Source organism: Ambystoma mexicanum, chromosome 1p, assembly GCF_040938575.1.
Source record: "Ambystoma mexicanum isolate Mex_15411 chromosome 1p, UKY_AmexF1_1, whole genome shotgun sequence".
NCBI lineage: Eukaryota > Metazoa > Chordata > Amphibia > Caudata > Ambystomatidae > Ambystoma > Ambystoma mexicanum.
This window is the reverse complement of record NC_090921.1, coordinates 23,330,926-23,355,435: the sequence shown is the minus strand read 5'-3', so window position 1 is coordinate 23,355,435 and position 24,510 is coordinate 23,330,926. Positions and strand designations below refer to the sequence as shown.

Here is a 24,510-nt window from a genome sequence, read left to right as displayed (position 1 = left end):
GTGAGCGCACCTAAGGTGGTGAAGGCCTTAATCCATCCGGCCAAGCCCTCTATCGATACTGTCGCGGCGACCCTGGCTCAGCCTGTGGAGGCTACACCAGTGGTGGCGACCTCGGGGCTCAGAGTCTCCCTGCCACCTCGGAGGGAGTCCTCTTTTGTGCCCATCGATAGGACCCCCGTGAAATCCCCGGCGGGGAAGAAAAAGGGGGGGGCAGGGCGTCGTCGTAGATTCGGCTTCAACCTCGGAGGAAGAGCTGATCGAGGTCTTAAGCCATGGCCTTGGCGTGGAAGAAGACCGGCCCGTCGGGATGGATCCCGACGCGGGTGACGACGACATCGTCGAGGGTGCCGACGGGGCCCCTGATCGCCCGTCGGTTTCCCCTCTGCCAGCGCCGCAGGACAACTCGGCGGCCATTTTGTTGGCTATACAGTCCTTATGCTCAGAGATAAGGACGAGACTACTGTTGCCGACGGAGGAACCTCTCCCGTCGGGGGATCCTGAACCGGGACCTTCTGGCGTTCCCCGGCCCAAGAAAAGAAGGATTCACCCTCCACCTCCTTTTCAGCCGTCGCGCACCGTCCAGCCCTCCTCCCCGTCCACCCGAGGGGATGATACGGGGACTGACACGGCAGCGACGGGTACGGACGACGAGGTATACGACAAGGATCTACCGTCGTCACCTCCCACCAGGGCTTCTCCGCCCGACGAGATTGGTTCGTGCCACTCCATAATCGCCAGGGCATCCGAGCTTTTCCAACTCTGCCCTGAGGAGAAGAAAAAGGAAGGATTCCTTTATCAACGGCGCAAGGCCAAGAGGAAGACGGTCCTCGCGGTGCCTCTACTGGACGACATTTGGGATGAGGGCCTCGCCCTCCTCAAGAACCCTTCCACTACGCCAGCTAGAAGAGACCGGTACGAGAAGAAGTACCGGGTCCCGGACGCGGCCCCCCTGTGCCTCCAGGCGCAGCCTACCCCGGACTCCGTCGTCTCCGCGGCGGCCAGGAAGAAAGCGGGGGGGGGGTGTGGCCTCCACATCGACTTCCCCACCGGACGGCGAGGGAAAGAAATTGGACGCTATGGGACGCAGGGTCATCTCGTCTGCAGCGACGACGATTAAAGCGGCCAACGCCTAGGCTATCATGGCCCGCTACGACAGGGAGCTATGGTACAAACTGGCTCCCCTGCTGGACTTCCTACCGGACGACAAGAGGGCGGATGCCCTGGAGATCCTACAGGAAGGTGAGGTGGCGTCGGACCACGCCATCACTATTGCGACGGACAACGCCGACACTGGGTTTCGCCAGTTGGGCAACGGCGTGTGCCTTAGGCGGCATGGTTGGCTCAAGGCTACGGACTTCCGTCAAGACGTACAGACCAGAGTCCTGGACATGCCGTTCGATGGGAACAACCTGTTTGGGAAAACAGTGGACGATTCCCTTCAGGCCATTAAAGCGGACACTGAGACGGCCCGGGCCCTTGGGGTTCTGCAGCAACGACGGACGCCCTTTCGGAGCAGCGGAGGCAAGGGCGCCTCCAAAGGTTCCGGCGGCGGTTTCTCCACCTACCGTCAAGCGGCCCGCTCGTCGTCTCAGGAGGCCTACAGAGGACGAGGCAAGTCTGGCGGACCCCGCCGTCGTCGCCAAGGAGGTCAAGGCAGCAAAGCCTCGTCGAAACAGGATTGAACCGGCCGTGGGGTCGGGCCCCCACCGAAGCACCCCGGTGGGAGGCCGGCTGGCGAGCTTCATCAGCGTGTGGGAGTCCATCTCCACCGACCGTTGGGTGCTGGACGCCTTAGCCCGGGGCCACGCGCTCGAGTTTCAAAGAAGGTGCCCGCGCGTCCCCCCCGTGGCCAGGAAAGAGCTTCACGTCCCTCAGCTTCTCCTGGAGGTAAGGGCGATGCTCAGGAAGGGCGCCATCGAACTCGTCCCAAAGAGGCTTTGGGGCTCCGGAGTTTACTCGAGATACTTCCTCGTGAAGAAGAAGACGGGAGGATGGTGCCCCATCCTAGACCTGCAACGTCTGAACAAGTTCATCAAGGCGCAGAAGTTCCGGATGGTCACCCTCCAGCACGTCCTGGGTCATCTGGAGGAAGGAGACTTCCTGTCGTCGTTGGATTTGGAGGATGCCTACTTCCATATTCCCATCCTAAAGGGGCACCGAAAATTCCTCAGGTTTGTGGTCCAAGGGCATCACTACCAGTTCAAAGCCCTCCCCTTCGGACTACGGTCGGCACCCAGGGTATTCACCAAGTGCCTTGCACTGGTGGCGGCGCAGCTGCGCCGCGAGGGGATCCACGTCTACCCCTACCTGGATGACTGGCTCATCCGAGCCAAGACGAGGGAGCTCACCGTGGAGCACACGGCAAGGACCGTCCAACTTCTCACGGACCTGGGATTCTCCGTGAACTACGCCAAGTCCCACCTGGTACCCGCGCAAAACGCACTGTTTCTGGGAGCGAAGCTCGACACAATGTCCCTACTGGCCTCCCCGTCGGAGGAAAGGACCAGGTCCATCCTGGGCAAGGTACAGCGGATGTTGGCTTCCGACGCGGCCAAGGTGAGGTCCATCAAGTCCCTCCTCGGAATGATATCTTCTTGCATCTACCTCATTCCCATGTGCAGGCTCCGGATGCGCCCGTTGCAGGAGTTCCTGGACGCGCGCTGGATCCAAACGACGGGCGGCTTCGAGGAGAGGATCACACTCGACGAGAGTTTCCGCCGAACGGTCCGGTGGTGGGGCACCCGCGCGCATCTGACGGCGGGCATGGACTTCCGGACCCCAGACCACCAGGAGACAGTGACCACGTATGCCTCCCTGGAAGGGTGGGGAGCGCACACCGAAAATCTGCACGCGAGAGGCCTTTGGCTCCCGACGGAGAAGTCCCTCCATATCAACATCCTGGAGCTCCGTGCAGTGTTCTGGGCCCTCAGGTCCTTCCTTCCGTCCCTCAAGGGCAAGGTGGTGAGGATCTTCACCGACAACACCACCACCATGTTTTACATCAGGAAACAGGGCGGAACCAGGTCCCCAGCACTGTCCAAGGAGGCGCAGGACCTGTGGCATTGGGCCGTCGCCCAAAGGATGTTTCTGGTGCCGTTTCATCTGGCAGGGATAAAAAACACCATCGCCGACTCACTCAGCAGTGGGAACTACGGCAGGATCTAGTGGATCGCCTCTTCCGACGGTGGGGCACACCCCAGATCGACCTGTTCGCGACGGCGACGAACTCCAAGTGCCGGAGGTTCGCCAGCAGGTTTCCCCAGGCGAGGAGCATGGGCGATGCTTTCCCGTTCCCCTGGGAGGGCCTGTTCCTCTACGCGTTCCCTCCTTTGCCACTGCTAATCCGGCTCGTCAACCAGCTCAAGAGGTCACGGTGCAGGATGATCCTCGTCGCACCTGCGTGGCCGAGGCAGATATGGTTCCCGGACCTTCTGGACTTGTCAACGTCCCCGCCAATCAAGCTGCCGGTGGACGCGGATCTACTCTCCAGGGAAGGAGACGCCATCCTCCACCACGATCCGAAATCGCTGAACTTGCAGGCCTGGCTCCTGCAGCGCTAGAGTTTGGAGGATACGACATACCGGCCGACTGCAGAGAGGTTCTTGCAAAGGCCAGGGCGTCCTCGACTCTTAAATGCTACGGACACAAATGGAAGAGGTTCTCTGTCTGGTGCCACGCACAGAAGATTAACCCTCTACGGATTACGGCTCCCCAGGTACTGCCGTACCTGCTGACGCTGGCCAAAGCTGGACTGGCACACGCGTCCATCAAGATTCATCTTGCTGCGATTTCCCGATACACCAGAACCACGGGGCGGACGTCCTTGTGGTCTCATCGTCTGGTGAAAGAGTTTATGAAGGGACTGTTCAGATCGTTCCCGCCGGTGAAGGCTCCGGCCCCGGCGTGGGAGCTCAACGTGGTGCTGACCAAGCTCATGGGACCTCCGTTCGAGCCTCTGCACTCGGCCCCGTTGAAGTTTCTGTCGTGGAAAACAGTGTTTCTTGTGGCCATCACCTCCGCACGACGGGTGGGAGAGATCCAGGCCCTTTCCTGCAAGGCCCCGTACTTGACTTTTCACGACACGAGGGTAGTGCTCAGGACGCACCCCTCCTTCATGCCCAAGGTACCGTCGGACTTCCATCTCAACGAACCCTTGGTGTTGCCTGTGTTCTTCCCGTCGCCTTCGTCGCCGGGTGAGAGGACTTTGCACTCGCTGGATGTGGCTAGAGCGCTGAAGTTCTACGTGGACCGCACAAAGTGTTTTCGGAAGACGTCACAACTCTTTGTGAACTTTGGACCTGTCAATCAGGGGAAGGCTCTCTCGAAGGCTTCCATTTCCAGATGGCTCTCCGGCTGTATCATGTACTGTCATCGGTTGGCAAACCGACCGCTGCCTGGCCGTCCGAGAGCCCATTCCACCAGAGCGATCGCAGCTACCACGGCGTTCCTTTCTGGTGTGCCCCTGCTGGACATATGCAGGGCTGCTACGTGGAGGTCTACGCACACCTTCACGAAATTCTACTGCGTCGATCGGGATTCCAGGGAGGAGTCCAGGGTCGGCCAAGCAGTGCTGCGCAACCTGTTCGCCTGAGGTGAGCCTGGTGAGGAGGTAAGATGCTTAATGTTGAGTTTGATGTAATGCTTAATGTTGAGCCTTCGCCACCTCCCGTGGTTGTGCATGTGTGTACTGCTATGTATTCTTTATTCATGAGCATGTGAATCCATGCCACACCCCATGCTGGAGAAGGAACAAGTTACTTACCTGTAACTGTTGTTCTCCAGCATGGGTCTGGCATGGATTCACATGCGAACCCTCCCGCCTACCCCTCTGCGGCTCTTCACTTGGTCATACTGCCACTTCACGTGCTTCCAAATCTGAAGATGGCTGCCAGAGGCGGTGCTTAGGTAGAGGGCAGTCATTGGCTGTGGTCAGTATGACGCAGAGACCAGTGATTGGTTACTACTACGAAAGACAGATCAGAAACGAAACTGATACTGGTTTTTTCTTTAACGAGGATTCCCAGCCTGACGACGGGGAATATTCATGAGCATGTGAATCCATGCCAGACCCATGCTGGAGAACAACAGTTACAGGTAAGTAACTTGTTCCTTAGTCCCCATTTATTCGAGTCCATAACTGTCATGAAAGGAGGTTCATGGAAGATGTGGTCCCGGTGGAAACTCCGCTAGTCCTGTTTCTATCTCTCTGCAACTATGTATCTCTTCCCCTTTAAAAGCAGGGAAGCCACGCCCCCTCAATGCGTTGCAACTGTGTTGCGGTTTCCTCGCTCTCTGGTTCTCTCGTAGTTCCAGCCTTCCTTTGTTTCTTCCTGAAAGCCCTCTGTAGCATTTCTTCCTGAGCTCATTTCTTCCTGCCTATCTGTCTACTGTTGTTACCTTTTTCTGCACGCAGTAATTCGAGGTTTTCTGTCATTGTTTACTTTCACTTTCTGTCACGGCGCTCGCCGCTTTTCTTACTCTGCCTCTTTCAGGTATCCTGACCACTTTGCTCCCGTCTCGGTGCCTTCATTCTTGGGGTAAGAAGTTTTGCACTTGCAGGTGTTTCTTTTTTACACGTTAGTACGGTGACCTTATGCACTTGTAGCATTCTCTCCTTCTTATACCAACTTAACCTCCTTCTATCTTTTCCCCTGATATTTTCCTTGGTTTCCTTTCTCCTTCTATTTTTTCACCGAAGTTTCATCTTCCCGTCTCTGGTCCTCTTCCGCCCTCCATTTTTTTCTTCAGAACTACATTTCCCAGTTCGCATCTTGCCTTCAGAGTTTTGTCTCTTCTTCGTCCGCTGGATCTCCATCATACCAGCCTTCAGCATCAGATTTAAAGAAAGAACAGTTACTTTTCAACTTACCTGATTTATCCAAGTCATTCTACTGGATCGGACAAGCCATCACCTCCACACCTTCTTGCCATTCCATCTATAGGGGTTTTTTGTGCCACAGGCTTTTTCCCCTCCGTGGTCTGGACAGGGGGATTGTCATTTCTGTCTGTGACTGTTACTCAGCACGACAATTGTGGCGAACTCCCGGAACAGACCTTACCTCTTCACAAAAAAAGGAACGCCTGATCTCTCGGCAACGACTCTTTCCGGATCCGACCTCTCCTCTGGCGAATCGGATCTCGAAGCACAGGTGAGCCCCACTTTTGATGACAGTTTGCAACGCCTAAAGATGGCTACGGCAGAACAGGTCCAGGAGTTGCTGAACGCAGTTCAGACCCTGTCTATGGAAGTACAGGGGGTTAAGGCTGAAAATGCAACTCTTCGCCAGATAGTCGCTGCCAGAGACGCCCACCAGACTGATCTTCCACCCTTGTCTTTAGCAGTTGGGAAGTTTGATGGAGCACCCAAGAGAGTTAAGGAGTTCCTGGATGCCTGTATGGTATATTTCACATTTAGACCGGCCCTCCTACGCTTCGGATCGCACCAGAGGGGGTTTTCTCATCTCTAACATGATTGGAAATGCCCTGGCATGGGCCACTCCATTGGTTACATCCAATAATCCGATTCTACAAGACTACAACGCCTTCACTACGCTTTTTCGACAGACTTTTGAGAGACAAGAGATCGGAATCGCAGCCGGCGAAGCCTTGTTTGATATCAAACAGGGTACAATGGATCTTTTGTCATATATCTCGAGTTTCAAACGACTGGCTGCAGAAGTAGATTGGCCTGAACCGGTCCAATATACAGCATTCAGAAGGGGCTTACATGAGGATCTGAAAGACGAGTTGGCGCGAGTACCCAGACCTACTACCTTGGCTGATCTTTTTACGCTCGTACTTCAAATCGAATACAGGATATCGGAGCGTAGATCTGAGAAAAAGAAGAGTCGAAACCCAATGTTACCTGTATCCGGATCTCCTTCATCCCTACCACTATCTTCAAACCGTACTGGGGACGAACCGATGCAAATCGGCACGGCCAGGGGACCTTTGTCATCTACAGAACGAAGCCGACGCCGGGACAAGGGTTTATGTCATTACTGCGCCTCTGATTCTCACCTGTTGAGGGATTGTCCTGAGGTTCCCCCACGGCGTCGGGGAAACGACGGACCCCGGTCTTAGAAGGAGCCGCTTACCGGGGTTCAGTCAAAGGCTCACCTTGTGCACAAACATCAGGAGAGGACTCTTGCCTCATGGTTCTTCAAGCAACCATATCCAAGAAGAACCAACAAAAAAAAAATGTCTTAGCCCTTATTGACAGTGGAGCTGCAGGAAACTTCCTTGATATCCATTGGGCCAAACAAGAAGGCATCCATCTTGTTGATAAACCGGAAGAACAGAAGGTAGAAGGTGTGGATGGCCGTCCGTTAAGTTCTGGTCCTATTGTTCAGGCTGCAGTGGACCTTCAGCTTTGTATCTCCCATCATCATGAAACCCTCACTTTTGATGTTATAAGAGCAGCTCACTTCCCAATCATTCTGGGAATTCCGTGGCTTCGCAGACACAACCCGACGATCAACTGGTCTCTTAACACCCTGAATCCGAGTACTGTGATCAACGATGCAGAATTTCCCGAAGCGAGGTTTCCAACAAGATGAAAGAAGCTGTGGTGACTTTTCCGTCCTTCTCATCAGATTTGCTCCCAGTCCATAATATTCATTCTATCTTCCAAGAGTTTGTCGACGTATTCGAAGACAAGTTACCTAAGGCTTTGCCTCCACATAGACCCGAGGACTGTGCTATTGACATTCTGCCTGGCTCTTCGGTCCCATTTGGACGCATGTTTTCTTTAACCATTCCTGAAAAACAAGCACTAAGAGAGTATTTAGATCAAAACCTTCAAAACGGTCTCATCCGACCATCTAAGTCTCCAGCTGGGGCGTCTATTTTTTATTTCCAAGAAAGATTCGAAAGAATTACGCCCTTGTATTGACTATAGGGGCCTGAATAAGATCACAGTGAAGGATCGCTACCCAATGCCTCTAATAAGGGATATACTGGAAGCCGTAGAAGGATCACGCTTGTTCAGCAAACTTGACCTCAGAGGTGCCTACCACCTTCTCAGGATTAAAGAAGGGGACGAATGGAAGACGGCGTTGCGTACTCCCTTTGGACTGTACGAATACCGGGTGATGCCCTTCGGCCTAGTCAACGCCCCGGCAGCCTTTCAGAGGTTTATGGACCACCTTTTTGCTGACCTTCTGTTTGTCTCAGTTATTATATACTTAGATGACATCCTGGTTTTTTCGCGACAACCTCACCAACACCAGGCTCATCTCACGGAGGTCATGCAGCGACTAAGACGTCATCAGCTGTTTGCAAAACCGGAGAAATGTCTCATTGCACTATCTTCAGTACCCTATCTAGGTTTTATACTATCCGAACAAGGAGTTGAGATGGATCCCAAGAAGGTTTCCGCAATTCTTGCCTGGCCCTCCCCTTGCAATGTGAAAGAGGTACAAGCCTTCTTAGGTCTTTCCAATTTTTACAGGAGATTTATCGCCAACTTCTCAGAGCGGGTACTACCTATCACAGCCTTATTAAAGAAAGATGTTCAGTTCGAATGGAATTCTTTAGCAGAACAGGCATTCTGCGGGCTTAAGCAAGCCTTTTGTTCTGCACCCATCCTGAACCAACCCGATCAGAGTCGACCTTTTATTGTTGAGACTGATGCCTCTGCTGGAGCCCTAGGAGCCGTGATTAAGCAAGAACATAATGGAGTGGAACATCCGATCGCATATCTCTCTCGCACTCTATGTCCCAGCGAGATCAATTACTCCGTAATTGAAAAGGAATTGTTGGCCATTAAACAAGCCTGCTCTGAATGGAGACATCTTCTCCAAGGATCAAGACATCCTTTCGAGATACGCACCGATCACAGTAATCTCAAGGTGCTTCAATATATGGAGTGCAGGAATTCCCGCCAAGCCCGATGGGCATACTTCTTTGCTCAATATGATTTTTACATAACATACCTTCCAGGAAGTAAGAATATCCTAGCCGACAGTTTATCTCGCAGTCCCAACTCCTTCAATAATCCACCTTTTGAAGGCGAGGTGTTGTTTCCTAAAGTCTGTTTTATACAGGTCATTTCGAAATTCTTGATAGACGTCAAGAAAGCCTCTCCACAAGCCCTACTTCTGCTTCCCAGAGGTCTATCAAGCCGATTAACTACCAAAGAAAATCTATGGTTTTACCAGGGGAGACTTTTCATTCCGGACACCAGGTTACGAGCACGAATCCTTCATTGGGGTCACGATTCTAAGATAGCGGGACACAGGGGTGTCACCGCCACATCCGAACTCATAAGTCGGATGTTCTGGTGGCTGAAAATGCTTACTGACATCAAACTTTATGTACATTCCTGTCCTATCTGCCCCAGAAGTCAGGGATCCACATCTAAACCGGCGGGTTTGTTATGTCAACCAAGACTACCTTTGACTCCATGGTCACTTGTCTCTACTGATTTTGTGGTGGAACTTCCCAGATCAAAGGGATTCACAGCGATCATGGTCACAATCGACAGTTTCAGCAAGATGTGCCATTTTTCGCCCTTAAAGGGGATTCCCTCTGCTCCCGAAATGGCACAAGTGTTTTTGAGAGACGTGGTACGTCTCCATGGTCTCCCAGAAACTATCCTGTCAGACAGAGGTTCACAATTTACCTCAACATTTTGGAAGATTTTATGTGCTCTTTTGGGAGTAGAAAGAGCTCTTACTTCCGGATACCATCCTCAGTCCAACGGCCAAACGGAGCGACTCAACGCAACCATGGAACAATATCTGCGTTGCTTCACCAATGAACAACAGGACAATTGGGCATCTCTCCTCCCCATGGCAGAATTTTCGTACAATAACACTGTTCATTCTGCTATCAAGATATCCCCGTTTTTCTGTGTCTTTGGTCGTCATCCTCGGTCTTTCCCTTTGAGTAACATCCCCAGTTCTTCTGTACCTTCGGTGGACTCTCTTCTTGATGATAGTGCTAGGACACAAAAGAATTCCATCACTAATTTACAGGAAAGTCGTCTCCGATATAAGCTCCAAGCAGATGCTCACCGCACTCAGACTCCAGGATGGCAAGTGGGAGATAAGGTATGGCTATCAACAAGATACTTGCCTAGATGGACTCATCCCTCCAAGTTGAACCCCAAGTTTTTGGGTCCCTTCCCCATCACGGCCCGCATCAATCCGGTGGCTTTTCGACTGAGACTGCCTTCTCAGCTAGGCAGAGTTCACCCAGTCTTTCATTCCTCCTTGTTAAAGACCTATCTCCCGGATCTCCACCATCGGAAGAAGGTCTTTAAATTGCAAAATAAGAAACCGGAGCCAGAAGTCTATGAGGTGGAACGTATTCTGGACTCTCGTTACCATAGAGGTAGACTACAGTACTTGGTTCATTGGAAAGGATACTCTCACGCGGAAGACTCTTGGGAACCTGTAACCAACATCTCCGCCCCCAGATGTCTACGACAGTTCTATGCCCTTCACCCAGGTAAACCCGGGCCCGTCGCCCCAAGAAGGGGACATACTGGGCCTCATTACACGGACAGCGGTAAGGGTTAACGGTCACCGTTAATGGCAACGGTGACCGCTAACCCTTACCGCCGTACTACGAGGTCCCTTTGCGGGTTGGAGGATTTAACGCCTGCTTCTTGCAGGCGTTAAAATCCAACCCGCTAAGGGACCTCGGAGCTAATTACGGCACCGCAAAATTGCGGTGCCGTAATTAGCGCCTTCCCCAGTCCCATAGAGCCCTATGGGGCAGAAATGGGAATGGGGAAGGGCAATGGCGGAAAGGGGATTTACCGCCCCTCCAACCTTGGAATGGGGCGGTAAATCCCCTTTCCGCCAAGGCGGTGCCGGTATTTTACCGGCATGAGCCATGGCGCTAATAGTGCCATGGCTCACCGCCTACCGTGTAGGTAGGCGGTGGCCCACTGTCATGAAAGGAGGTTCATGGAAGATGTGGTCCCGGTGGAAACGCCGCTAGTCCTGTTTCTATCTCTCTGCAACTATGTATCTCTTCCCCTTTAAAAGCAGGGAAGCCACGCCCCCTCAATGCGTTGCAACTGTGTTGCGGTTTCCTCGCTCTCTGGTTCTCTCGTAGTTCCAGCCTTCCTTTGTTTCTTCCTGAAAGCCCTCTGTAGCGTTTCTTCCTGAGCTCATTTCTTCCTGCCTATCTGTCTACTGTTGTTACCTTTTTCTGCACGCAGTAATTCAAGGTTTTCTGTCATTGTTTACTTTCACTTTCTGTCACGGCGCTCGCCGCTTTTCTTACTCTGCCTCTTTCAGGTATCCTGACCACTTTGCTCCCGTCTCGGTGCCTTCATTCTTGGGGTAAGAAGTTTTCCACTTGCAGGGGTTTCTTTTTTGCACGTTAGTACGGTGACCTTATGCGCTTGTACCATTCTCTCCTTCTTATACCAACTTAACCTCCTTCTATCTTTATCCCTGATATTTTCCTTGGTTTCCTTTCTCCTTCTATTTTTTCACCGAAGTTTCATCTTCCCGTCTCTGGTCCTCTTCCGCCCTCCATTTTTTTCTTCAGAACTACATTTCCCAGTTCGCATCTTGCCTTCAGAGTTTTGTCTCTTCGTCCGCTGGATCTCCATCATACCAGCCTTCAGGATCAGATTTAAAGAAAGAACAGTTACTTTTCAACTTACCTGATTTATTCAAGTCATTCTACTGGATCGGACAAGCCATCAACTCCACACCTTCTTGCCATTCCATCTATAGGGGTTTTTTGTGCCACAGGCTTTTTCCCCTCCGTGGTCTGCACAGGGGGATTGTCATTTCTGTCTGTGACTGTTACTCAGCACGACAATTGTGGCGAACTCCCGGAACAGACCTTACCTCTTCACAAAAAAAGGAACGCCTGATCTCTCGGCAACAACTCTTTCCGGATCCGACCTCTCCTCCGGCGAATCGGATCTCGAAGCACAGGTGAGCCCCACTTTTGATGACAATAACATTCCATGAGGATTTCATACTGCTGGATTACCATTGGTGGTAGGTGGTGTTAGTCCCCATTTATTGGAGTCCATAGTACTCCATGAGGATTTCATACCGCTAGATTACCATTGGTGGTAGGTGGTGTTAGTCCTCATTTATTAGAATCCATAGTACTCCTGAGGATTTCATACCGCTGGATTACCATTGGTGGTAGGTGGTGTTAGTCCCCATTTATTCGAGTCCATAGTACTCAATGCGGATTTCATACCGCTAGATTACCATTGGTGGTAGGTGGTGTTAGTCCCCATTTATTGGAGTCCATAGTACTCATGAGGATTTCATACCGCTGGATTACCATTGGTGGTAGGTGGTGTTAGTCCCCATTTATTCGAGTCCATAACATTCCATGAGGATTTCATATTGCTGGATTACCATTGGTGGTAGGTGGTGTTAGTCCCCATTTATTGGAGTCCATAGTACTCAATGAGGATTTCATACCGCTGGATTACCATTGGTGGTAGGTGGGGTTAGTCCCCATTTCTTGGAGTCCATAGTGCTCAATGAGGATTTCATACCGCTGGATTACCATTGGTGGTAGGTGGTGTTAGTCCCCATTTATTGGAGTCCATAGTGCTCATGAGGATTTCATACCGCTGGATTACCATTGGTGGTATGTGGTGTTAGTCCCCATTTATTGGAGTCAATAGTACTCCATGAGGATTTTATACCCCATTGTTGGTAGGTGGTGTTAGTCCCCATTTATTGGAGTCCATAGTACTCATGAGGATTTCATACTGCTGGATTACTATTGGTGGTAGGTGGTATTAGTCCCCATTTATTGGAGACAATAGTACTCCATGAGGATTTCATACCGCTGGATTGCCATTGGTGGTAGGTGGTGTTAGTCCCCATTTATTGGAATCCGTAGGACTCCATGAGCATTTCATACCGCTGGATTACCAATGGTGGTAGGTGGTGTTGGTCCCCATTTATTGGAGTCCATAACACACCATGAGGATTTCATACCGCTGGATTACCATTGGTGGTAGGTGGTGCTAGTACTCCATGAGGATTTCATACTGCTGGATTACCATTGGTGGTAGGTGGTGTTAGTCCCCATTTATTTCAGTCCATAAAATTCCTTGAGGATTTCATACCGCTGGATTACCATTGGTGGTAGGTGGTGCTAGTCCCCATTTATTGCAGTCCCGAGTACTCCATGAGGATTTCATACCACTGGATTACCATTGGTGGTAGGTGGTGTTAGTCCCCATTCATTGAAGTCCATAGGATTTTAGTGGATTTACCACTGTCGGTAATTCTGCCGAGTTGGTCATTTTTTAGCGGTAACCTTCAGTGTTCTTCTGGAGGTTTTTCCTCCACCTTATCTCCAAAGCCATAGTTCGGCGTTGCAGTAATGTGGCGGTAATGCAGTGGTAACATTTTACCACTGCATTACCACAGTTTTCGCCCACACTGCTGAACTCATAATGAGGCCCAATTGACTCTTGATGGCACAAGATAAGTCAGAGTTCTGTCAGCAGGCGTATGGTGTCCTCTGGGTTGTATCGCCAGGTCCTGAGAACATGACCGGATGAGCCCGTCGTCCAGGGTATACGTGTATACCTTTGAGGCGTAGATCCGCATTTTGTGAAAACCCTTGCCACCAATTTTAGGCAGAAGGGCAGAGTTTTGAACTGATAGTTACATCCCAGAACTACGAAGCGCAGGAACGTTCACTGCTTCGGGTGTATGGGGACATGAGACTAGGCCTCCTCCAGGTCAAGCGTTGCCCCGTAATCCCCTTCCTCTAGTTGGCCGAGCATTTGCTGCAACGTGACCATCCTTAACTTTTGGGATTTTAGGTATTTGTTGAGTCGTCGCAAATCCAGGATCGGGTTTCCCCCTCCTGATTTCTTTCCTTGCCTTGTGAGCGCCGGTGGCGCTGCGACCCTCCTCCACCTCCAAAAGGCTTGCGCCCGGCCTCTGTATGCTTACTAAACTACTGGAAGATCTGCTGAACTTTTCCTTTGAAGACCAAAAGGAAGAGGACCAACACTGTTGCATGGTCCCTAAGAATCTTGCTGTCTCCGTGCCTTTCGTCTGCAGCATATAACCCTGTACCTTTCCGAAGAGGTTCTCCCCATCAAAGGGCAGATCAACCACCTTGGCCTGGAAGTCAGGTCTAAAGTTTGTGGATTTCCGCCAGCCTTGGAGCCTGAGTGCCACACCATTAGGCATTTGGTAAAACCTTAATCTGCAACATCCATGACTGCTGTGATGCCTTCTTCCTGAAAAAGGGCGAGAGCCTCTGTCTTTTTTGTCATCCAGAAAGAAATCTAGGAGTGGGTCCAGCTTGAACCAGAACTCCCTATCGTACCGGGCTAGAATGGCCAGAGAGTTGGCAGCCTTGATGGGTGGTGCTGTGGTGTATATTACACACTTCCCCATTTCATCCAGCTTCTTTCCTTCCTGATCTCTTGGAGCCAAAGTCTTGGAGGACAGGTTCGCAGACCATTTGCCTGTATCGTGTTGCTGAGCTTGGGGTCTTCATTAGCGCAAGGCCTTCCTCCTATGCCTCGTCAAGTAAAGCGACAGACAATATCTTCCTCGCCGATGTGTGCCTCTGGTAAAGGAAACCCTCCTCCTTCTTTTACCTCGGGCACTAAGTTGAAGAAGGTAGATGCACGTGCCATCATGGAGTGGAACGACCCCACCTCAGCTGGGGGAAAAGGCCTGGGAGTATAATCAGCACCTATCGGGTGCCCATCCGCAGGAATAAAGTCCTCAAACTCATCCGTGTCTGTGGTGCCGGTATCCGTGCCCGTTGCAGTATCCGTTTGTGGTGCATCCCCCACTGGTGCTGCTGGGACGGGTGGTGGCGCTGTTGGTCGCCTCAGGGTAGCTGAGAGTTGCCTGTGCGGAGGCCTTGGAGGGCTGTACCTGGAGTTGCTCCCAGACGCGGCTGCTATTGGTGGCAGCCGCTGTTGTATCTCTGAGACGAGAGCACTTGGCACATAGAAAATATCCTGAGACATGTCTCTAGAGGCCTGTGGAGATGCCACAGGAGGGAGCACTGACGCAGAGCTAATGCATCTCACTGGGCTAGTATGCTTTGGTACCCTATTCCTATCGGGCTGTTAGCACCCCTGTCCAGGCATTGCTGCAACATTTTCTCCTCAGAAGCTGTGTAGACTGTAATCACTGGACGGCTTGCGACCTCTTTAGACCCACCCCCCCAACTCCTGCCCCGGTTTGGAAAGATAATCTGTTGGTGGTAACAGATCCTTTGGTCTGTCCGCCTCCTTCAAAGCAGAAGATACCACCGGTGCCTTTACCGACTGAGTAGTGGTGGTTGATGAGGCAGTAGTCGCGGGCCTTGGAGGCAGCAATCCCTGGATTTCTCTCTGAACGCCGAAGGAGTAGCTGTCGACGGGGTCACCGACGGCACCATCAATGGGGTCGCCAACAGAGATGTGACTCCCACAGTCGTCGAATGGGCAACCGTCGTTGGGTGCCAGACTGTTGAAGTCATGGTCTAAGGCATCGTCGATGGAGGCCTCTGCTTGTGCGGTATCGCTGCCGATGAAATCATAGATGTCGACGAGGACCTTGACATGGCCTCCTTACGGGAATTCTTTTTCCTTTTATCCTTCGACAAAGGCCCATGTTTCAAAGGTCTCACAGACGATACACCACCCACCGGCCCTGAACTAGGACCTGCTGTGTCTCTCGGCGGCTCATAAGCATGACGATTGGTCTTACGGACACTAGGACCTGCTGTGTCTCTCGGCGGCTCATAAGCATGACGATTGGTCTTACGGACACTAGGACCTGCTGTGTCTCGAGGCGGCTCATAAGCATGACGATTGGTCTTACGACACCCTGCAGGGATACATCCTCGCCAATCTCAACCTCTTACCTTGGAGAGAGCACTCAAGGGGTTGACTGGATCTGGGATCTGCCTGATCGGAATCTACGCCAGAGGCCCTGTCTTCCTTCAGCCACACCACCAACCATTGTTAACGGTCTCTCTTAGTTTTGGCTGGGAAACTTAGGCAGATGTTACATCGGTCTGCCTCGCGGTCAGGATGCAGACAATGGAGGCACCTCGTTTGCCTGTCCTCCACGTAGATGTTCCTCAAACCACACCGGGAGCAGAGCCTGAACATACTCCTCTTGCCTTCCTCGGACATGGTGAGGCGTGAAGCAGGCCTCACTATGCCTTCCCATGAAGATCCGCTGGTGTAGATGTCGATCTTCACTGGCAACTGTTCGCTGCTACCTGCACTGATTATGAGTTAGCGGACGGGAGATTAAGGACAAAAATAGGATTTTATTTCGTCGAAAAACAATTACTATGAGAAATAGCCAGAAGAGCAAATCATGAGGACTCCCTGCACCAAAACGTGTGGTAGAAATTTGCAGATGGCCGCCGGGGTTGGGACTCGGGGAGACGGTCGTCAATGGGTGGGTGCAGAATGACCCAGTCTCCAATGATTGGATAATGAGAGAAAGTCAGTTTTCAAGCTTTAAAAGCAAGACTGCTTTCTTTTTCTTACCAAGGATTTCCGGCCTGACAGGGTGGATATTCATGAGTGTTAGGCAAGATTGTATGCAGTACCCTTTGGGTGCACTACAACAACCCTGACCTCCTGGTAATAGAAACCCAACCTTTTGGTATAAGTGTGCACTACACAGGTTGGTAGCGTGTGGAGCAGCCAGACTTATCTGAAGAGGGGTCAATGTGAGCAGTAGGGGAGTTACACAGTGATTCACAGTGACAAGTATTCAAATAAACTCTTACACACACAAGGTTTCTTGATTAAACAATTATTAATATACTTCAAAAATACACAGGGCCTCATTCTGAGTTGGGTGGTAAGGGTTAACGGTCACCGGTGATGATGCCGGTGCCGGTAAACCCTTAGCGCCCAATTCCGAGGTCCCTTAGCGGGACCCGCAAAGGATGTGTGGGCTAAGGGACCAGGGCGCTAATAGCGGGCCCGTAATTAGCACCTTCCCCATTCCCATTGAGCCCAATGGGGGCTCAAATGGGAATGGGGAATGGTCTACAGAATGGGGACTTACCGGGTCCTCCAAGGTTGGAATGACCCTGTAAATCCCCATTCTGTCAGACCGGACCCGCTATTAGCGCCATGGCTACCTCCAAACTCGTAATGACCCCCACACTCTTAGTTTCTCTAAATCAGCAAATACCCATTTGGGATGACACACAGGCACTACCTACACCCTCAGGTGAATTCAATAGCTAGGACACTCTGGACATTAATATATCACTGTTGCATTTAGAATAGTCTTACGAGTAGTGTTAAAGAGAAGAGAGTTCAGAATGAAGCAAGTATTCACACAGATATGCTCAACCAGATAAGTACTTTCAATACAACCCCCCAATGCAAAGTCAGTTAATCCTTTCCTGGAAGAAAGTCAAACCACATAAGCAGCAGAGAGAAGAGTCATTCAGGGAGCCTAGGCCAGCCAATGTTAAGTTAGCAAAAGTCAAGCTGGACTGAAGCACTTCTTGCAGGTAAGTAGAAAGTCTTTTCCAATGTCTAAAAAGTGTTTGTAGAATAGAAGAAACTCAAAGTAGGGCCACAAGCTGATTAGGCTTGTGAAGTAAAGAAGCTGGCAGCAACTGTGCACATACAACCAAGCAAGTCTCCAATGAGGAGTGGCTACTCAACAAGAGGTAAGTTCTCTTAGACTTTACAATACTTTAGGTTTAAGAAAAAGTGCAGCAGATGACTTCTGTTCCGGTGCAGCTCTGTAGATCTCGCTGTTCCTGGGCCTCATTCGTGGGGACGTGAGGGAGGACGTATGGGGACTCCTGCACTGCAATGGGATGGTAATCGATTGCAACCGACTAACTTCAAACAAGTGGATGTTCAGTGTTTCAGCTCCTTGCGTCTACCGCAAATAGCGACTCCACAGTTCCTGGCTGTTGAGATGGGCTTTCCTTGCTTCTGGGGTCCCGCATTCTGTTGAGGGGGCTCAGGCTCAGTCAGTCCTGCTTCCTGGTAGTCCAGAGGATCTTCCTGGAGCTCTTGGCCAGCTTAAAAGCTATGCACACGAACGGGTGTTCCTCTCCCTGCTATCCGGTTCCAGCAGCGACTGCAGTGGATACTCAACCAGCTTTGAAGAGATGTCCAGGTGGCTTACTTTGGAGTTGGTTGGTCCCACCAACTCAAGGGGAGTAGTTGTCCTTGCAGGGGCTTCTCTGTCGATATGAATTTGGAGTTTTAGGACAGCAGCAGGGCTTCACCGGGCAAACCAATGGTCCAGGAGTTCCAGCAGGTGTCCTCTTCAAGTTCTTCTTCGGATTCCTTCGTCCAGTGGTCGACTCTGCCTTCCAAGCCAAAAAGCCTCACCTTTTATGCAGGTTTCTCTCATTCATTCCAGCATAGCTGTCAGTCACCCAGCAGGGTGGCTGTCCCTGCCAGACATTCAGCCAGCCAATCACCACATAGTGCATTTGTGTCTCCTAGGAGACTAAGCGCAGGGAGTTTTGGGCACCTCCGTCACTTCCTGCTCCCGCCAGACCCCCTGGAGCCAGAGGAGGGGTTTCACTCATGAAGCCCACCAAAGACAAAAAGAGCAAAGGGACCAAACCCGGTTTGGCACGCAAAGTAAATCTCAAGAAGGACCTTTCTACAAAGAAATGGCGAGAAAAGAAGACCAGGGCCATTTTGACAAAAATGGCACCCATGGGTGCTTTACCGTGGCTGCGAACGCACCTCGCAGTAAAATCCCATGGTAGTAAAAAGTAAACCACTGCCACCAGCCATTCAGTGAGGAAAGGGTAAAATAAAATGTTTACATGAGAAGCTAGACAAAGGGGAGACTAGGTAACCCCTCCAGCACCCTATGATAAGATAGTGGGCCTCATCACGAGTTGGGCGGTAACCCCAGCGGTATTACCGCCGGCGGTAATAGCGGCGAAAATCAGCAAAATCGCGGCAGATTTGCCCCCAGCTCAGAGCTGGGGGCAAATCTGCAAAGCCCGTGGTCTGGCGGACACTTAAATGCAGTGGCAATAACACCACTGCCGCATTCAAGGGTTACCGCCAGACTTGTGATGAGGCCCAGTGTTTGCTAGCTCTTCAAAGTTACAAAAGTAAGTAAAGTCAATTTCACTTCACTGCTCTGGGAAACAGTAGTTTATTAAACCTTTGGGAAATCTGACAGACTTCCCTGTGTCACTGCCCTGAAGGTGCTGCGTGACACAATGTAAAAGATGATGCCTATGGAGTTTGTCAGACTCCACAACCAAGAAGAATCAGAGAGTTCAAAATCACATTAAAATACATAAGAGAGTGCGAAAAAGGGTCTTGCTCTCTCCAGGTTAAAAAAAGCAAGTCCTCAAAATCCAGCGAAGTTCTAAGGTGGAGGGAATTAGCACATTTCTGAGAATTCTCCCTAACAATGAGCATGTGAATCCATGCCAGACTCCACGCTGGAGAAACATGTGTACCATTCTTTTTTATCTTGAAGTATTGGAGCGTGAGACTGTGATGGACCGGAGGGGGGTCTGTACTTCCACTCTTTATTTGGTAGAGGAGAGGCACAGAGGACCCCAGCCAAGATTCTCAATAAGGTAGCAATGGACGAGCAATCAAGGCCTAGCTTCTCAGGAGGTGATGCGGGCTGGTTCTTAAGTACAGTGTAGTCCCCGAGCACCCACAAAGGAATGTCCGCACACTATATCGGTTAAAACAAAGGGCCTCATTACATGGTAGGCGGTAAGGGTTTACCGGTACTGGTATTTTACTGGTACCGGTAAACCCTTACCGCCTTACTAGGAGGTCCCTTTACGGGTTGGTACATTAATGCCTGCTTTTAGCAGGCGTTAAAAAACGAACCCACAAAGGGACCGGAGTGCTAATTACGGTACCGCAATTTGCGGTACCGTAATTAGCGCCTTCCCCATTCCCATTATGCCCTATGGGGTAAAAATGGGAATGGGGAAGGGCAATGGAGGAAGGAGGAATTACCGCCTTCCCAACCTTGGAATAGGGCGGTAATTCCCCTTTCCTCCAAGGCGGTACCGGTAAATTACCGGCATGAACCATGGCGCTAATAGCGCCATGGTTTACCGCCTACCGTGTAATGAGGCCCAAAGTCTTTATATAATTAATATTCAAGGTTATATACAATATCACGATAACACACTTTGTACTCCGTTATCTATAATGGCAAATATACAGTTCTACGTGGTACCGCAATTACTATTAGATCTTCTTAAAGTGCATCAACTGTACGGTTAAATGGCACACAAATCAAGTCGTAAAGAAAACCAACAGTAGAGAAAAGGGGAAATCAGTTGATAAGAACTATTGGCAGAAATACCGGTCACTACCGTTAAACACAGCTCTGTGTGGAGATCCCCCCCCCCACCTGGGCAACCTGTAGAATAAAGATACAAGCCCAGTCCATATATTGTTCACAAGAGACTTCCCAATAGTTCTGCAACCCCAAAGTACCTGGCGTTGTAGCGTTCCTCATCGGGGAATCGACAGCCCTTCTTGAGTGCCCTCCCTTTAAGGCAGGAGTCACGGGTTGTCAAACGTCCGATGGAGAACAGGGTGAGCTACGACGGTGAAGTGGCAGCTTCGTTCCTAGCGGTGCTCGTTGACGGGGGAGCGTAAACGTCCTGCAAGGAAGAGGCGTGCGGGGCACCTCGGTGTCGAAAGTTCTGGACCGCAAAGAGTTTGCAGAACTGTGGCCCAGCAAGGGCGTCGAGTCGTCGGCGTCTCTGTGGTCTTTGGGTGTCGGGAAACCCACCGGCAGATGCTCCTCGGCGTGTCGACGGTCAGGCCTTCTCCAGCAGCATACAGCGGTGACGACGTGGACGAGAGCGTCCTTGGAATTGAAAGTTCTTAGGCAAACGGGAGCACGGCGGCTCCAGGCGGCAACACCGGTCGTCGACAGTGGCAGACAACAGTCCGGGCGCTTCTCCTTCGGAGTCCGCAGCAGTCCCCGTCTCGGGTCGGCAGCCTGTCGAAGGTCTGTCTAGCAGGGAGCTTTGGCAAAGATCCGCTGGTGCACGATGGTCACTCGTAGCTCTTGTAGAGGGCGCCTTACCAGGTCCTCTCTGGGTCAGTCCTTGGAGACACAGCAGCTTTCAGATTGTGAAGGAGAGCAACAGCAATTCTTCTCGTCCAGCAGGGCTTCAAGGTCAATCTTCTGTCCAGTTACTCGTCGTAGTGGACTTCAGCTTCTGAACACGATTCCTAGCAATGAGAGGTCCCCAGATATACTGTTGATCTCCCATTGATTCCGCTGAGTCATACTCAAGCATCCAATCACGGCGAAGGGCATTCATGCAGGCCGGCAGCCAATCAGGAACACAGCGCATTCAGGCCATTCACTTCTCTCCAGACACTCACAACAAGTTATGTGTGTTGGGACAAGTACCCAGCCATTTAACGCTCCCCACTGCATTCATACCGGTTTCGGGCAGTGCTGTCTCAGTCATTTGCCCTCATTACAACACCGGTGCTATACCATGGCGCTATTAGCACCATGGTTGGTGCCGGTGTTGTAACGGGTCTGCCATGGTTCAATGGGGAATTACCACCCCATTCCAAGGTTGGCTGGCGGTAATTCCCCATTGAACCATGGCCCTTCCCCATTCCCATTTTTGCCCCATAGGGCTCTATGGGAATGGGAAAGGCGCTAAGTACGGTACCGCAAATTGCACCAGCCGTTAAGGTCGGGTCCCGCAAAGGGACGTCGTAGTAAGGCGCTATGTGTTTAACAGTGCTGCAGCCTTTTACGGCGCTGTTAAACACTTAGCGCCAGGGTCGTAATGAGGCCCATTGTGTCAAACACCAGCTACTAGACACCCACAACATAGAATGCGTATTCGTAACACACTCCATTCACCCAGGTCCCACCCACAGGCGTACCCACAACATAAGGTTGTTGGGAAGGCTCCAGCCAGTCTGGTCAGCACTTTTCCACACTACCATGTATAGAACTTCCACCCAACAGCCGGTCAGGGGGAAGGGAAAAAGTCAGGGCTTCCCGGGACTTCGGGAAGATCAAGGTAACAGGCGATGGAAGGCAAGAGGCTATGGGGGCCAGCTTGTCCATCAGGAATCTACCGATTCCAGTGACAGGGCCTGAGCATCCCAAAATGGAGGACGCTCAGGGCACCGGTCAATTCAGCACAGAGCTGCCACCAGTCCGTACCCTGCTCTGTAGGCCACCCACAGGTGCCCAAAAACATAGACTAGGGGCACAGGGTTGCACTTCTACCCATGGGTGCCATAAGGGTATCCCATGGGTCTGTTCACCAAAACCAAAGGGGAGAGCTGCATCGCCAGGAGTCCCACATGAACTCCTGCGTGTAAAACACGACAGTACACACAATAAAAAGTAGCAAAGGATAAGGATACGGAGGCCCTATCCCTCTGATGCATTTCCAGCATCACAGAGACCTTTCTAGCAGAGCTCACTTTCTGAGAGAGTAAACTAGCAAATTTGCATAGCAAACATTAAAGCCGCTTAGGCAGATTACATTCTGTCACACCTAATAGGACAAATGATAGGAGAGGATGTTAGATTTTTAAATTTGTTTATTTATATTGTTGATAGAGTTACAGGTTGAGACTCCGACATGAATCTCTAATTGCTTGCACCCCAGCTCTCCCCCAAAGGTACTCTGACGCAGGATAGACCACAGACTCCCCTTCACAAATCTCTGCGTCAGGGAAACCCAGAATGCGCTGGACTGGCTTACTTCTTCCCAAAGTTCAGCATGCGCTTCCAGATTTCAGGCCGCCTCACACACGCATAGAGGCCACAGCCTTTGTGCATGAGCAGTTGCACCCGGGCCTACAACTGGCTTCCCCCCTCCAGCCTCATCTTCAGGAACGGCTTTTTATCAGCTACAATGCCACATCGTACCTGATCAATGTATACAAAAGGAGAAAGCAGGAATGGAAAGTGTACCGCTTCAGTGAACACAGCGGCAGTCCCTGATAAGCACCCGTCTAGCCTCCCCAGGCCTCTCGCAACAGCAAATATCTTCCTTTTTCCTCTGCACAATCCTATATTTCCCCCAACCTCCTCCTTCGCCACTCAACCATCTGCCGACCGTGGATTCTCTGACTCTGCTACCACAGACTGGGAAGGAGAGCTGTTAGGTCAGGGTGCTAATTGGCTCCACAATTATCAAGCTTTTTGTTGTTGGAAGTACTCCTCCTTTGCGGTATACAACTAGGCTTAGAATTGAGTGTTTTAACCTTTGCCCCCTCACAAGAACAAATAGTTGTGTCCTTGTGCCCAGTTAAATGTGCAGAAGCAGGTTTCACTTTCTCCATTGACTAATAGAACATGCATTCATGAAGAAAGAAGTGTCCTCCTTGCGTGGGGGCCCATTGAACTGAAAATGCGCGTCATTTGTATGCAGTGCTGTTGGCCTGGCTCTAGATCCAGGCGTGGCCACTTCACATTGGTGTTCACTGGAGGTCCATTATGCGGCATAGGTGCACGTGGGAAGGAAATGCGAAGCACGCTGGGCAGGGAGTGTAGGGAGGATCGTGCCATTGTCAGCGGGTGGCAGCTCTTCCTTCATCTCTGTGCTGTTTCTCCTACCTGTGCCGCCTCCTCCTTTCCTTTCATCTTACCTGTAGCACTTTCCTTTAATGTACAATGATTACAGAGATCAGTTTTCTCATTTGACATTTTTGCCTTAATACCAAGACTGGTGTATGCTTGTCCTTTTTCAAGAACTTGTATTAATGTTTCTTTTCTTTTCATAACAGGTCCCCTGATTGCCAGCTCTGTCTTTTCATTAAAACCAAAAGATAAGGGAGATCTGTGCTTCAAGGACCTCCAGGACTTAGACATGAGGACCAGTATCAGCACTTCCTCAGGTAAGTGTGGAATGCAAACATTACACTTGCGCAGAGGAGTGGAGAATGCAGACGTCACTTCTCATATCAGCCCTTCCTCAGGGTAGTGACTAATGCAGCCGTACTCTTCCAGTATCAGCACTTCCTCAGGGGAGTGAATAATGCAGCCGTGCTCTTCCAGTATCAGCACTTTCTCAGGGCAGTGAATAATGCAGCCGTGCTCTTCCAGTATCAGCACTTCCTCAGGGCAGTGAATAATGCAGCCGTGCTCTTCCAGTATCAGCACTTCCTCAGGGGAGTGAATACTGCAGCCATGTTCCCGTATCAGCACTTCCTCAGGGGAGTGAATAATGCAGCCGTGCTCTTCCGGTATCAGCACTTCCTCAGGGGAGTGAATACTGCAGCTGTGCTCTTCCAGTATCAGCACTTCCTCAGGGGCGTGAATAATGCAGCCGTGCTCTTCCAGTATCAGCACTTCCTCAGGGGAGTGAATAATGCAGCCGTGCTCTTCCAGTATCAGCACTTCCTCAGGAGAGTGAATAATGCAGCCGTGCTCTTCCAGTATCAGCACTTTCTCAGGGGAGTGAATAATGCAGCCGTGCTCTTCCAGTATCAGCACTTCCTCAGGGCAGTGAATAATGCAGCCATGCTCTTCACTATCAGTACTTCCTCAGGGGAGTGAATAATGCAGCCATGCTCTTCCGGTATCA

General features: G+C 51.1%; 1 protein-coding gene across 3 annotated transcripts in view; it reads left to right on the top strand.

Annotated features, from left to right (window-relative positions):
* The window catches only part of LOC138564330 (zinc finger protein 1 homolog), a 376,835-nt gene that overhangs the window by 57,311 nt on the left and 295,014 nt on the right, over positions 1–24,510 (top strand). For all 3 annotated transcript variants that reach the window (XM_069642903.1, XM_069642901.1, XM_069642900.1), the window contains exon 3: positions 23,711–23,821. In XM_069642903.1, the coding sequence (XP_069499004.1) occupies positions 23,711–23,821 (111 nt within the window). The remainder of the gene's footprint in view (positions 1–23,710; positions 23,822–24,510) is intronic.